The following is a 14,923-nucleotide window of genomic DNA, read 5'->3' on the forward strand; positions in this document are numbered from 1 at the left end:
CTTTTAAAATATTTTAGTTTTATTTATTTATTTGAGAGAGAGGGAAAGAGGCAATGAGACGCAGAGAGGGAGAACGGGCACACCAGGGCATCCAGCCACTACAAACGAACCCCAGACATGTCCACCTTGTGCATCTGACTTACATGGGTCCTGGGGAATTGAACCTGGGTTCTTTGGCTCTGTAGGCAAATACCTTAACAGATAAGCCATCTCTCCTCCACTCTCCAAATGCCCTCTGCAGTCTGCCACACTCTTCCATTTCTTTCCCCTGTTCTTGATGCCTCATCTGGTCATCTCCTGTCCTGTCTGCAAAGCACCTTTAAACATGAACCCTTTCCCAGTCTACTGCCTCCTCAGATCTCCCCTCCCAGCATGGGGCATCTGGGCCTGGCTCACCACTGTGTACCTTCCTTCAAGTGGTGAGTCCTTGTTGAACTATCCTCTAAGTCACCGTGGCTATCGCTAACCCTGTCCCCACTCTTCTCTCTCCCCAAAGCCTGGGAGTAGATGTGGCCATCAAAGACATGGCCATTAAGTCTGGGAGGTAGACATGGCCATCAAGGTTCATGCTAAGCACAGAGTAGAGTTTCTAAGAAAATTGTAAAGAGACTTTTCAAGCACCCCTCATCCTCTGAGGGGAGAAGTTCCCCTGCTACCAGATTTTTTTAAAAAAATATTTTAGTTACTTAAGACAGAGAGAAAGAAGGGGAGTGAGAAAGAATATGGGTGCACCAGGGCTTCCTGCCATTGCAAATGAACTCTAGACCCATGTGCCACTTTGTGCATCTGGCTTGACATGAGTACTGGGGATTTGAACCTGGGTCGTCAGGCTTTGAAAACAAGTATCTTTAACCACTGAGTCATCTCTCCAGCCCTGTTACTGGATTTTAATATCAAGCCTCTAAAATTTAGTTCTTTTAAGAATATGACTTTTTGGGCTGGAGGGATGGCTTAGCAGTTAAGGCAGTTGCCTGCAAAGCCAAAGGACCCAGGTTCAATTCCCCAGGGTCCACGTTAGCCAGATGCATGAGGAGGCACGTGCATCTGGAATTTGTTTGCAGTGGCTGGAGGCCCTGGTGAACCCATTCTCTCTCTCTCTCTCTCTCTCTCTCTCTCTCTCTCTCTCTCTCTCTCTCTCTCTGTCAAATAAATAAATAAATATTTTTTTAAAGAAAAGAATATGACTTTTCTTAGTCAACAATGGTCTTAACCAACAGTGGACCCTAAAAACTTTACAGCTGGCCAGACAGGCCAACTGTACCAACTGGTACAATAGTGGCATGTCTGTTATAGAAGAAACCAACTTCTCTCTGACTGGATCTGAGGCCCACTCCATAGGAGAAAATTCATGGTACTGAAAACCAAAGCAAAAGCCTATGGCTGGTGAGGTCATAAGTCCCCAGAGAAAGGAGTACATCTGTTGTCTGGCTGAATGGATATATTCTGCCTACCAAACTGCTCTCTAATTACTTAGGTTTATGCCCCTATATTAATTAATGCTGCTCTCATTCTTGGCTAGAGAAGCTTCTCTTTTCAGAGGGCAGTGACCACTGGGGAGACTCAAAGCTCACCAAAGTACCGAGAAAAAGTAACAGTGGTATGTTCAGCCCTAAGTGGGACATCTCTATCACACCCTCCAAGGCTCAGGGACCGTTGCCGAAGAGGTTGTAGGAAGAAAGTGAGCGCCATAGGAAGAGGAGGCGCGCTGTGCTGTGTGTCTACAGACAGAGTTAGCTACAGTGCTCGTGATCTCACGGTGGCCGGCACCACCTACATAAGACCTGCATGACAGAGGAGGAAAAAATGCTACATCAAAACAGAAGAAAGACTAGTTGGAAAGAAGAATGGATTTGGTAGTAGTGGGAGAAATTATTTTTGAAAAAGTAAAGAAAAATGTGACTTTTCTTCAAACTTTTAAAGAAAACTATCTAATACATGGACAAGATGATTTAGTATCACACACTTCAGAACTCCCTTCCCGGCTCTCCTTGGCTGGAAAAGCAGTCAGTAAGTAGCATTTTATAGGAGGCATTTGCCCTGGGCTCCAGATATCCTTTTTCTAAGGGGTCTTGGGCAGCTGTCCCAGGCCAGATAAATCACATTACAACTGAAAACAAAACCATGGGATTGGATTTCTTTTTAAATTAGGAGGAAAAGAATGTGTCGTTTGAAACTCTCCAGTGGTCTGGGCCCCTGGAAGCTCTTGCTCTGTTTTTAATGCAACCTTAAGTCACTGTGCTCTTAAGCCCACAGTAGTTTCTAGAACTCCTTGAGCCAATTTCTGTCCTGTTAGGACCTTGTTCTAAGCCACTCTATGGAGTCTATAGAGTCAGACTGAGGCATGAGAGAGGATGGGGTCTGGTGGTCATCAAGCTTACACCCAGCTCCTTGCTCTAGATGTAAACCAGCTAAGGGAACTCCTGGCCGGGCGCAGTGTACCCATGCTGTGACGAGGTGGCCTCCACAACGTCCGGCCACGCAGTCATGCAGCTAGGACCATAGGAAGCTACCTCTCACACAAGTATGACTGACAGGAGAAGCTGTCTTGCCCTGGAGGAAGAGTGGAATCTTTGGGATGGAGACTGTAGTTCAGTCAGTAGAGTGTTTGCCCAAAACCCTGGGTTTGGGCCAGGCATGGTGGTGTACACTTTTAAACCCCACGCTCAGGAGGCAGAGGTAGGAGGATTGCTTTGAGTTTGAGGCCACCCTGAGACTACATAGTGAATTCCAGGTCAGTCTGGGATAGAGGGAGACCCTACCTCAAAAACAAACAAACAAACAAACAAACAAATGAAAACCCTCGGTTTGATTCCAAGCACTGCATAAGCCTGGGAATGGTAGTGCCCACTTTGTAATTCCAGCACCTGGGAGGTGGAGGCAAGAAGATCAGAAGTTCAAGGAATTTGAGACTGGAATCTGGGCTAGAGGCCCTGTGAGAGAGAGGGAGGATAGAGAATATGGAATATTTAAAGAAAGGCTCTATTTGAGTCATCCTCTTGTGTCCAGGTCCTTCAGAAACAGGGCACCACTTTGTTGTCTCTAAATGGAAGCCCTTGTATGGGACAAACGCTGAAGCGCTCAGAGGACAAGGACATCAGGCGCCATGATGAGGAACCGCCATCATTAACAGACAGAGCTCCCATCCCGAGAAGCAGCAAGCGCCTGGCCCAGGTTTGGACCAAGTGTGTCCACAGCCCCTGGCTTACCCTGTACATCACAATCCCTCTGACATGCTCCTGCCCTAAACCTGACTTCATGACCACATTCCCTCCCTTTTTTAATTTTTTTTTAAATTTTTCAAGGTAGGGTTTCACTCTACCAGGCTGACCTGGAACTCCCTATGTAGTCTCAGAGTGGCCTCGAACTCAAGGCAATCCTCCTGCCTCTGCTTCCCAAGTGCTGGGATTAAAGGTGTATACCACCACGCCCAGCTCATGACCACATGCCTGAAGCTCGTGACAATTAGTGCTCTGGTCAGTGCAGCTTGAGGAACTGCCTCAGGGGGAATCCCCACGCTGTGCCCCAGCTCCAGAGTCACACAAGAAGCTCTGTGCTGTCGATAACAATTTCATGAATCAGCCTCACTGGCCTGGAGACTGAGAGAACGAACAATCCTCATCTACTTTCTGGAATGCCTCTTCTTTCCCAGTCACTCATTAAAGCTGAAAATTGGCATCTTTGTCATGGCATTGCTGGTGTGATCATTGGAAACATCTAGAAAGCGCTAGATGAGCCCTTCCAGCCAGGTGTTCCCAGTGTTGCTCTCTGGCACTCAGTGTCTGAGACCTCACCAGCCCAAGGCCCACTGCCCGTCTTACATATCTGAGGCTTCATTAGCCCTGGGAACACTGCTCGTCTGCCTTTAGTGTTGTTGGGAACTGAACCCAGAGCCGTACGCACCTCTCACTGGGAAGTGAACTCCGGGCCTTACACATGCTAGGCATGCACTCTACCACTGAGCTGCGTCTCCAGCCCCTCCTCACCTCCTTATAGATGACCTTAATATGAGGGAAGGGAAAGAGAAACGCGACACGCTCTATTCCTGAGAGCCATGAGGAGGGGCTGGGCGAGGGCTCCGGGGTGAACTGCTCACCTCATAGGCTCTGGGACTGAGCTACAGCACCAGCACTCAGGTAAAACTGCCAAGTAAAGTGGCAAGGGGCAGTGTGTTTACCAGATACCCTGGTAAACTGTCTCAACATCATGTGGGCAGGCAGGCAACTAGACCAAGTGACACCCTTGTGTTCAGTTAGAAAAACAAAACCACCATCAACAACAAAATGGCTAAGCACAGCCCTTCAACCACTGTTAACTCCTGTAAGATTATATGTGCACTAAAGTTTGGGGGGGAATCAAATTCACTGTCTGATACATATATATTATATATATGCATATATATATATATATATATATATATATATATATATATATATATATATATATATATACACACACACACACACACACACACACACACACAGCTTTTAACAAGAAGATATTAAATGTAAAATAATGGAATTCCCATAGTTAAAAGGCATCCTGATAATGCTTCCCAATTTTTTTTTCATGGCTCTTCTGTGAATAATTAATCAGGAAATGTGTTTGCAAGTGTTCTTGTTTGCTTCAAAGTTAGGAAACAAATGTGTTTCCCTCCGCAAACAAAGTCCACACATATTTTGTGTAAGAGAGAGGTGAGTTGAATTCATCCCAGAACATTGGTCATCCACAGTGCGGACTAAACATCCACTTTGCCCATGGCCCCTAATGGTGCTTGCTAGAAGCCCTGTGTTCAACGACACCTACTCCCTTTTCTTTCTACTCACCCTTTAGCCAGGGTTGCTATGCCAACATCCGTTAACTTCATCCCCACACCTGTGGAAAAAGAGCAACGGCAGAGCTCGAGTTACTGAAAGGGCAGAAAGGATTGGCTGAATATCCACTCTCCAGGAAGGGGTAGGCCCATTGTCTCCCGGTCCTTCCCGCATTCATGCATACTCTCCTCCCGGTTTCCCGGAGGCCCCAGAGACTAACAGCTCTGCTGACATGCCCACTCCCGTGGGTGGGTGACGGGGAGGGGGCTGGGGGCAGACCTGTGACTCAGGCAGCGTCACCCAGGCCCATCTCTCCCTCAGGATCTCAGGATGGGGGAGGAAGCCATCCGCCTGGTGATGCCTCTGAGGTGTGCCACTTTTCACACAAGCCCCCTCCCCAGCAATGCTCTCTGCAGCTTAGCTCAGGTCCCCCCATGCCTCGGTGCGGGGGGAGCCAATGGAGGGAGGCGCGAGCCCGCGCTTCTGCGCTCGGCATCACCAGTGAGAAAGTCCTGGGCCCCGTGTGCCCGGTTCCAAGCCAAGCTCCACCAGTGCAATTCCTGCTCCGATAGTTTCCCATCCAGGCCTGGGGTTTTACAGGTTGGCTTCAGATCCACGGAAACATTCCTGAGTTATGATTTGACCTTGAACCACTGGCCTGGGGCACTGGCCTCCAGAACCCCTGGCCTGGTCTTTGACAATTCTAATAAACTCTATCCGCTGAACAGCCGTGGAGGAGGGGGTACCAAACCCACAACAATAAAATGGCTACTTGAGCTTCCACTCTGGCTCACAGGACCCTTTGTGCTTCTGGGCTTCCAGAAGGGGCAGCTGGGAGACTAGCTAGGGAGACAGGCAAGGACAGTACCCTTCTCTTCTAGCACGTGCTGGGCAGCCCTGTCACCTTCTACAGTAAAAACAAAAACCCAGCCACCATGGGGCAAGGGAGATGAATCAATTGGTAGTAAAGTGCTTGCCACGCAAGCATGAGGACTTTAGTTTGGATCCCCAACACTCACATAAAAAGTCAAGTACAGTGGCCTGCGCCTGTAATCCCAGCTCTGGGGAGGCAGAGAGGAGGGATCCCTAAGGCTTGCTGGCTAAGCAGTCTAGCCAGATCGATGAACCCCAGGTTCAGTGAGAGATCTTGCCTTCTAAGATAAGGTTGAAAGTAATGAAAACAACCAACCAGTACCAGCCCAGGTGCATATGTGCACACACATGCACGCATGCACACGGTATACGTGTATAAGAGTGGGGTTCAGAGCACCCCATGGCTCCCCCTGCCCCAGCCTCAGCCTCAGCAGGGATCCTTAACCTCTCTGAGGTCACAGGAAGCAAGCACACCATTCTTGCGCCGACGCTGACGGTGTGGAGACCGCTGGCCATTCTAGCATCTTTTGGCCTCTTCCAGGTAGAGTGCTCCTGTCTCTAATGTGGTGGCTCTGGGCGCTTGGCCCACCCCAGTGGACCCCAATACACAGTCCAGTGGTAAATATTTGTTTTGCTTTTTCCCAGTGTGTGTGTGTGTGTGTGTGTGTGTGTGTGTGTGTGTGCGTGATGTGGAGTGGTGCGGGTGGTTGTGAACTGTATGAGCATGCACGCACCCTTGCATAGTCCCCCCTGCGGCCAGAGGCGGCAGGCGTCCTGAGCAGGAGGTGAGGCATCCCACCCCATCACTCCTGCGCCCGTGCTCGCTTGGAGCTGGAGTCTCTTACTGAAGCTGAGCCCGGGTAACTGCCTAGCCTCTGCTCCCCTTTGCAGCTCTGGGGCTACAGGGACGTGTAGCTGTGCCCAGCTGTTTACGTGGGTCCTGCAGATGTGAATTCAGGACGTTTCAGGCCCTCTCAGGCCTCACTCTTGCACAGGAAGCACACTTAAACCACTGAGCCAGGGCTGGAGGAATGGCTTAGTGGTTAAGGCGTTTGCCTGCAAAGCCAAAGGACCCAGGCTTGATTCCCCAGGACCCACATAAGCCAGATGCACAAGGGGGTGCATGCCATCTGGAATTCGTTTGCAGTGGCTGGAGGCCCTGGGGCACCCACTCTCCCTCTTTCTCTGTCAAATTAAAAAATAAATAAATAAATAATTTTTTTTTTTAAAAAAAAAACATTGAGCCATCTTTCTAATCCTATCATCATCATCATCATTACATTATTTTACTTTATTTCATTGGTGATCTTTTATCATAAGGCACAGCATCTCACCTGTGGCTCAGGTCTCACATGAACCAGGCTATAAACACTGCTGCTACCAGCAGGTGACTTGACCACAGATGGACGGGACAGGCAACATAAACACCAGTGCGGGATGTGGGAGAAGAAGGACCCAGGTCCCCTAAAGCCAACCATGGGATAAGATCGGAAGGCCACTTAGCTGGGTGACCTCATCCTCAAGGCTCAGGAAAGGAAAACCAGAGGTGTAAGTGGCATCCTCATTCTGCAAATACGCAGGCCATGCCGCCGCCACACAGACGGGCTGGTCACGCGGGATCAGGGAGCCCGGCTCTTCTGTCCTGCACCTGGGATCCGAATTGGACACGGAGCTTTGGGGGTAGCAGTTTACCAGTAAAGCCTCTTTCCCAGTCTGTAACTAATTCCTCTCATTCTTTCAAAGCTGCTAACAACTCGAGCAGATGGAGACATGCCTCGCATTGCTTTTATTACAGGGACTATACTTTTAAAAAACACCAAATTGCAAAGCCCTCTTTGGACACCTCGTTTTGTACAAAGTACCACTTAAATATCACAGTGCTAAATTGCACAGAAGCCCAATTTTTTTATAAAAGGAATTTTGGCAAAAGGTCCTTGAACTTGGACAATTGCTCCCCCTTGTCTCTTAGAATTACCAGCTGTCATTTTCAGTTTAGAAAAATACAATCTAATTATTAAAAAGGAACTTCTCTTGGTTTAATAATTGGTCAGCAATTCAACCAAGGGTATTAACAATGGCTGGAGGGTAATGGCTGAGGTTCTAGTGTGCAGCTGTCAAGCTGACCTGCAGCTTGTTTCTGATGGACAGAAGTTGGCAGCATCAGCAGGCCATTTAAAACCTGAGATTAGGAGTTGTCAGGGTGGGGGCAGGGGAGAGGAGGGGAGAAGAAAAGAGAAGAGAAGAGAAGAGAAGAGAAGAGAAGAGAAGAGAAGAGAAGAGAAGAGAAGAGAAGAGAAGGGAAGAGAAGGGAAGAGAAGAGAAAGACAAGGGAAGAGAAAGAGAAGAGAAACAGAGAGAATGGGCATGCCAGGGCTTCTAGCCACTGCAAATGAACTCCAGATACACTCACCACTTTGTGCATCTGGCTCCACGTGGGCACTGGGGAGCAGAACCTAGGCCTTTAGGCTTTGCAGGCAAGTGCCTTAACTGCTGAGCCACCTCTCCAGCCCTGGGTTTGTTTCCTTTGCTCCTAATTCCACTGTCTCAGTAAAATGTTACAAGGTGGAGGCATTACTCAGAGGTGGGTGTGCTATCTCATGCCACAATGTTGGTGACAATAAAATGACTTCCCCAGCAGCAGACAGTAAATAAACACTGTTATGAAATGCTGTGCCAACACATTTAAGCAGGTGCATCATTTGGGGAGAGATGTAGCATCCCACCAGAGGGGTGTATTGGTGCCTGGCAGCAACAGCACGGCCAGAGCGAAGCTCCTGGTGTGGTGCGGTGCGGCAGAAGACAGAATCCCCCAAGGAAATTTAAGTCCGAAGTGACCGCTGTGGGGCACACGCCTTTAATCTCAGCACTCGGGAGGCTGAGGGAGGAGGATCACCTGAGTTCAAGACCAGCCTGAGACTGCATAGTGAATTCCAGGTCAGCCTGGGCTAGAGTGAGACCCTACCTCAAAAAAGAAAAAAAAAAAAAAAAAGCCGGAAAGAGAAGATGTGGGACGAACAATTCCACAAGCAGACTGCGGATACTGGATGGAAAAATAGCTGTCTGTCCAGAGTGCAGCCCGTGGGAGGTGGTGTGTGCATGATGTGAGTCGTGTCGTGTGTGCGGTGCGTATGTGTGCAATTTGAGTGGTGTGTGTGGTGTGTATAGTGTGAGGTGTGTGTGTGTGGTGTATGTGTGTAATATGAGTGGTGTGTGGTGTGTGTGAATGGTACATGTGTGTAGTATTGTGAAGTCTTGTGTCTGTATGGTGTGAGGTGCTGTGTGTGTGAGTGGGGTGTGTGTAGTGAGTGTGTATGTGGTATGTGTATGTGGTGTGTGTGAGTGGTGTGTGTGGTGTGTGTGTGAGTGGTACATGTATGGTGTGTGTATGTTTGTAGCATGTGCGGTATTTGTGGAGTTAGCATGTGCACATGTGAAATCTCCACTGAGAAAGAGCGGCTGTGACTGTCTCCCCTGAGCTGTGCATATCTGTTAATCTGTCCATCCACAGACAGTGCTGTGACATGATTTATAAGAAGTCCCTTTAGGCACAGCAAAGACACTCCTTTTAATATCCAGAGGAACTTGGAAAGGTCAGAAAATAAATCTCTTGCATATCTGTTAACCTGTGATTTAGTGAAAGAAGTTGGGATTCAGAGCCAGCAAAGGTAAGTTGGAGTCTTGAACCCTTACTAGCTGATTAACAGCAATTACATTCCTTCCGGGCTGGAGAGATGGCTCTGTGGTTAAAGGCATTTGCTTGCAAAGCCTGCTAGCCAAGGCTTCAATTCACCAGCACCCCTGTAAAGCCAAGTGTGTGCTTGATAAGAGACTGGCACACAAATGTGCAAACCAATTTTTTAAAGCACCTCTAGATCATCCTCAGTTTTCTCATCTGCAAGATGGGGATGATAAAATCTTCTATAAGTGCCATTACGAAGATTAAATAAAAACAATAGTAAAATGAGAGCATTCACACACAGCCCATGGGAATCTAAGGCAGGTGTGCAGTTTAGTCACTCATATTGTGCCCGAGTCCATCCTCCAGCTTTGACAAGGGGCAGTCACCATGTGTGCAGTGACCACCAGGCAAAGCTGAGGAAAGGGAGCACGGGAGAGTCTCTGCATGTTTTTGCAAATGCTTCCTAGTCTATCATTACATCAGAATGAGGATTTTTAGACACAGGGCACATGTATTATGTGGCAATGCCATAGTGATCATTTTTAACATCTCATCTAACATCCAAACAAGTCATGTGGAAAGTGCTAGAGCTCTGAGAAGCAAGTCATGTGCCCAAAAGCTGACAGCGGAGAAGATGCATGGCTAGAGCTTACCATCCTTGTAAGGGACAACGTCTAATGTATGTGCGGTAATATTGCTCAGAGTTTTCCCCTAGCGTTCGTTTTTTAGAAAGAAATAGGCATAGTGAAGGTCCTCGTCAGAAGCTGCTGGTGACCCACCCAGTGTCCTCAGCCCAGACTCCTCAGAACTCCTTGGCGCCACCTGCAGGCACCACCCTCCAGCACTTCCTTGCTTAACAACTTTGTTCACTCTTGGCCCGGTGCATCTGCCCGTGCGGCAGGCGGCCACGGAGAAACCCCCACGCTCCCTGGCCCCGTGGGTGGGGAATCCTGGGACGTGTGCTCGGCACAGGCTCCCGTGATAGAAACGGGCTGCTTGTTCGTGAACGAGGACTGCCTGCCCTTCTTCAGGAGCCCTTCCTCCCTCTTCCACCTCTGTTTTCTGGGATCGTCCCCCACATGAGCCTTCCATACTAATACAGTTGCTCTCTGGTCTTCCCCCACATCTGCCTGTTTCACGTCCTCAGATGCAAATGTGGGCTGAAAATATTTGGACAAAACAAAACTGAATCTGCATTGAGTATGTGGATTTTTCTTGTCGTCGATTCCTAACCCGCGCAGCATAATGAGGTGGCTTAGAGGCAAAGGACCCCTGAAAGTAAAATCGAGGAGCGTTCTCGAGGCTGGGGGAGCAAGGAGTATGTATTTTTTTCTTTACCTCTTTTCCCCTAAGTCACGATTGGAGGGTGTGAATGCAATCATTAAGTGCCTGAACAAAGTACATGGGGTCTGTTATTTCTTTCTTTCTTTCTTTCATGGAAAAGAAGCCCCTAGCGGAAGGGTTAGCAGACCTCTCCTTGCCTTCTCATCCCCTCTTTCCCTTGCCCTAGGTCCACCCCAGGCCTCAGCATCACTGGGGCTGCGCCGCCGCCCGGCTCCACTCACCCTGCATGTCTGTGACAAGAAGACAGCCACCTGTCTTCTGGTACACCCAGTGCTGGAAGGTGCAGCATTTCTGACCGGCTTCCGAGTCTCTTCTCAAGAAGTTGATCTCCTTCCCATCTCGGATGGAGTACTTCACAAACTCTCCGATCAGCTCCTCTTCCACGGTGGCGTAAGGGATGTTGTTCTCTGGCCGGTGGATGAGGAATATGGGGATGATCCTGGTGGGGAGAAGAGCGTGCTCACACAGGGAGCTCTGGAGCGGGGAGACCAGCTTCAGGCCATTTCCCCTCACCTGGAGCCGCAGGGCCAACCCCTGGGGACCATTCGGCTTTTTTTCTTGTTGTAATACCTTCAATAATTGCACAGTGAGCAAGAAGATCCCTTTATGTGTTTATTTGTCCCTAAGTAGAATTGGTTTGAAATGCCTCCTAGGAACTAATTCTGTTTGCCTGTGTGGAAGCGAACGCCTTCATTACGGTTGTATTTGGATTGTTGTTTTCGGCTGTGTGTGTCTGTGAGCAGCTTGCTGCTTTTCAGTCAGAGCAGCTGACCAATGAGCCCAAATGACAGCCAGATGGTGGTGGGAAGAACTGCCTAGCCGCCAAACCTCTGTCTACCTGTCATGGATTGTCATGTTTGATGGTTTCTGGGGACCTTCTGAAAACTCCCTCTGACCAATGGCCTACCAAACGAAAGGGTTCTGGGGCTGTCTGGGTTCCTGTTAACCCAGCCTTTGGGACAGGGCAGAAACAGGGCTGGACATTAGTCACAGCCTTAGTTAGCCTGGTCTCTGCCCGGTGGGATTCCATTTGCATCGACAATGAGACTTCATTGACATTCATGAATTCAAAAACAGAAGCTACAGGGAGCGTGTGCGCAGTTATTCTCTCCAAGCTCCCACCGGCTCCATAGAAGAGAAGCGCGCCTGGCCCACTTCTGGAAGTGCCAGGGCCAGCTGGCCATGCGGGGCCTCTGGGCCTGGGCAGGGCGGCTTTCAGAGAAGGCTGGGAGGGGCAGGCCGGCCTAGTACATGTGCCCACATGGTGCTGTGGAGTCTGGCCGAGGTGTTGTTCTGAGGACAATAGTCTCTGTACACTACAATCACCAATGTGGCCGCAGTCAGCCATTGCAAGGAAGAGAAAACGGCTGTGATAGAAATCCATCCTTATCCATCTCTGGGCTGAGGCTTGTTTACTGGGATGCTGATGAAAGCAATTATCCACCAACTACCCCACTATGACACCCTTTCCAAGGCCCTCAGTCCATGTTGATTTTCACAATGCTGTATTCTTTTCCTTTAAGGAGGTTCCAACTAGTGTAAGAGTCAAACTGCACATGCATCTGGAGTTTGTTTGCAGTGGCCAGAGGCTGTGGTATGCCCATATTCTCATTCTCACTCTCACCCGCAAATAAATAAATAAAGTATTTAAAGTGAATGAATGAATGGATCCATCATCTCTCCAGTCACATGCATTTATGTATTCAAAGACTATCTGACATTTTGCGTAGGCCTCGGAAGACCAGGCTGCAGAGCGCGGTCCCTCACAGAGCTTCGGTGAGAGAGACTAAGTGAAGAACGGGCCCTGTGGGCTCTTCTCTCCCTCCCACACCTCCAAGTCAGTGAGGCAGTTAAGATCCCCTCTTCAGAGGGAGAAATGAGAGATAGTTGAGAGTTAATCAACCTCCCCCAAAGTGAATGGTTTTTTTGCTTTCAAGCAGAAAATTCCCTTGAGCCCATTAGGGGGAAACATGGTTTTCATCACCTCCTCTTCCCAAAAGGAGTTCCCCTTCCCCGGAATCCTGACATGAAGATGTAAAAAGGACTGCAAGGTGCCTAAACACCTGGTGTGGGACAGGTCAGTAAATTCCCAGAAAAGATCCCATCAGAGTCACCAGGCCATGTTCCCCATTTCTGGGGAACCCCCCCCACACACACACACTAGTGCTTTACGGGAGCTCTGTCCCATTTCTTTTTATTTCAGAACTTAAACACCCCTGTGGTGTGTGGATATCATCCTTCCAACGCTAAGACGCAGACCTGGGGGCCACAGACTCAGTGGATGTTCTCTGTGACTATAGGCATCTCCCACCATGACTCTGAAGGGCTCCATCAACCTCAGAGACACCCCAGGTTCCCCAACTGCCAGAGTGGTACTGCAGGCACCGTCACTTACTCTGGCACCTCTCCGAAGCCTTCCAGAGGCTGGGCTTCAGCGGCGTAGATCTTGGCATAGTGTCTGGCAGTATTTTGAACATAGCATTCCTGTATCGCCCCAACACATGGGAAAGCCAAGTGAGTAGAAGAATTCAGACGTTGTATTGCTCAACAAGACTTCACATTTTCAAAGCTAGGTCAAGCATACAGAGCTCTAGGCCCATCACTGGAGTTAGAGAAGTAAGTTTGTATTGTTTATTTTTATTTATTTGTTTGAGAGAGAGAGAGAGAGAGAGAATGGGAATGCTAGGACCTCCAGCCACTGCAAACAAACTCCAGACACATGGGCCCCCTTGTGCATCTGGCTTACATGGGCCCTGGGGCACTGAACTAAGGTCCTTTGGCTTTGTAAGCAAGCACCTTAACCACTAAGCCATCTCTCCAGCCCCCTCCCCCTTTTTTTAATTTTTAGTGTTGGGGTGGATCCCAGGTTTTTGTGCATGATAGGCAAGTACTCTACAACTAAACTATGTTCTAGAAACAATGATCTCAACCTAGAGTTGACCAGGGGCAGAGGAACTGTGAGAGGTGACCATCCATGCCAAAGACAAATGGTGACTGGTCCAGCATGGTGGAAATTCACCGGTGCACAAAGGACACAGGGCACTTAGCGTCATGTCAGATAATAGCTGCTCAGGGCTCTCCTGGGTCCCCTTGGGATTCTTCACAATTCCGTTTCAGAGGTACAATTTGAGCAGTAAATAGGAAAGGGGAAAGAGGGAGGGAAGGGAAGGAAGGGAAAGGAAAAAGAGGGATGGATTCAGGGATGAAAGGTGAGGATTAATAGCTCTCTCTGAAAACCAGAGGGAACTAAAGAGTTAATAACCATCCCTAAGACTAGAAGCCTTGAAGGAACATCAGAGGCTTTCAGTCCCAGACCAGCCTGACAACTCATCTTTGACTGATGTACTTCCCTTAGCTCAGAGGCATTGGAGGAACAGAAACTAATGGGGTGCCCTCCCTTAGACGATTCTGACTAAAAAACATTAAAATTAAAAAGGCCTATCATGAGCCAAGATATCTGTCTACAAGTTCCTCGTCTGCTTCCCTTGGGCCTGCTCTTCTTAGGGTCCTCCGAATGAGCTGAGCCCCAGCCTAGCTCAGTGCTCCAGCCTCAGCCCGCTCGTAAGACTTCAGTGAACGGGCTCTGTCTGGGGAGATCAAGTCCCGTGTTTCCTTTGTTCTTCTCTTTCACTTTCCTGACAAGAGGACACGACTGCAAGTCTACATTACTTGAAGCACAAGGGCCCTCATAAGCGCATGGTCCGCATGACTAAGGGAGTCACTGACAGACTCACAGATGGCTGGTGCTTGACAATGCCTGACAGATTCATTACGTTCACTCTACTTTGATGGGTTTCAATTGGTGACAGAGCCTAGACCTAACTCTCCCGGCAGTTTGGGAAGTGCTGGGGTCAAGAGTGGACCACAGAGGCTGGAGGGATGGCTTAGCAGTTAAGGCATTTGCCTGCAAAGCCAAAGGGCCCAGGTTCAATTCCCAAGGACCCATGTTAGCCAGGTGCACAAGGGGCACATGAATTCTGGAGTTCGTTTGCAATGGCTGTAGGCCCTGGTATGCCCATTCTGTCTGTGTGTATGTCCCCCTCTTTCTCTATCAAATAAATAAAGAAAGAAATAGGGTGAACCACAGGGTCAAGATGTGTGTTTGGGGGTGTTCCTCTCCCTTGACCCTCCCCCATTTCCTCGCTCCCCCCAAGTTCCACAGTTCAACAGTTGAAAGCAGTGGCAGCTTAGCTAGACGCCCGAGTGCCTCCCTCCT

The 14,923-nt window shown here is 49.0% G+C and overlaps 1 protein-coding gene across 1 annotated transcript in view; it reads right to left on the minus strand.

Annotated features, from left to right (window-relative positions):
* Positions 1-14,923, minus strand: part of Alpk2 (alpha kinase 2) — a 47,872-nt gene that overhangs the window by 12,310 nt on the left and 20,639 nt on the right. The window contains exons 6-8 of the mRNA XM_012947942.2: positions 13,103-13,191; positions 10,929-11,146; positions 4,824-4,872 (exon numbers count right to left, since the gene is read on the minus strand). Of these exons, the coding sequence (XP_012803396.2) occupies positions 4,824-4,872; positions 10,929-11,146; positions 13,103-13,191 (356 nt within the window). The remainder of the gene's footprint in view (positions 1-4,823; positions 4,873-10,928; positions 11,147-13,102; positions 13,192-14,923) is intronic.

Source organism: Jaculus jaculus, chromosome 15 (assembly GCF_020740685.1).
Source record: "Jaculus jaculus isolate mJacJac1 chromosome 15, mJacJac1.mat.Y.cur, whole genome shotgun sequence".
Lineage (NCBI taxonomy): Eukaryota > Metazoa > Chordata > Mammalia > Rodentia > Dipodidae > Jaculus > Jaculus jaculus.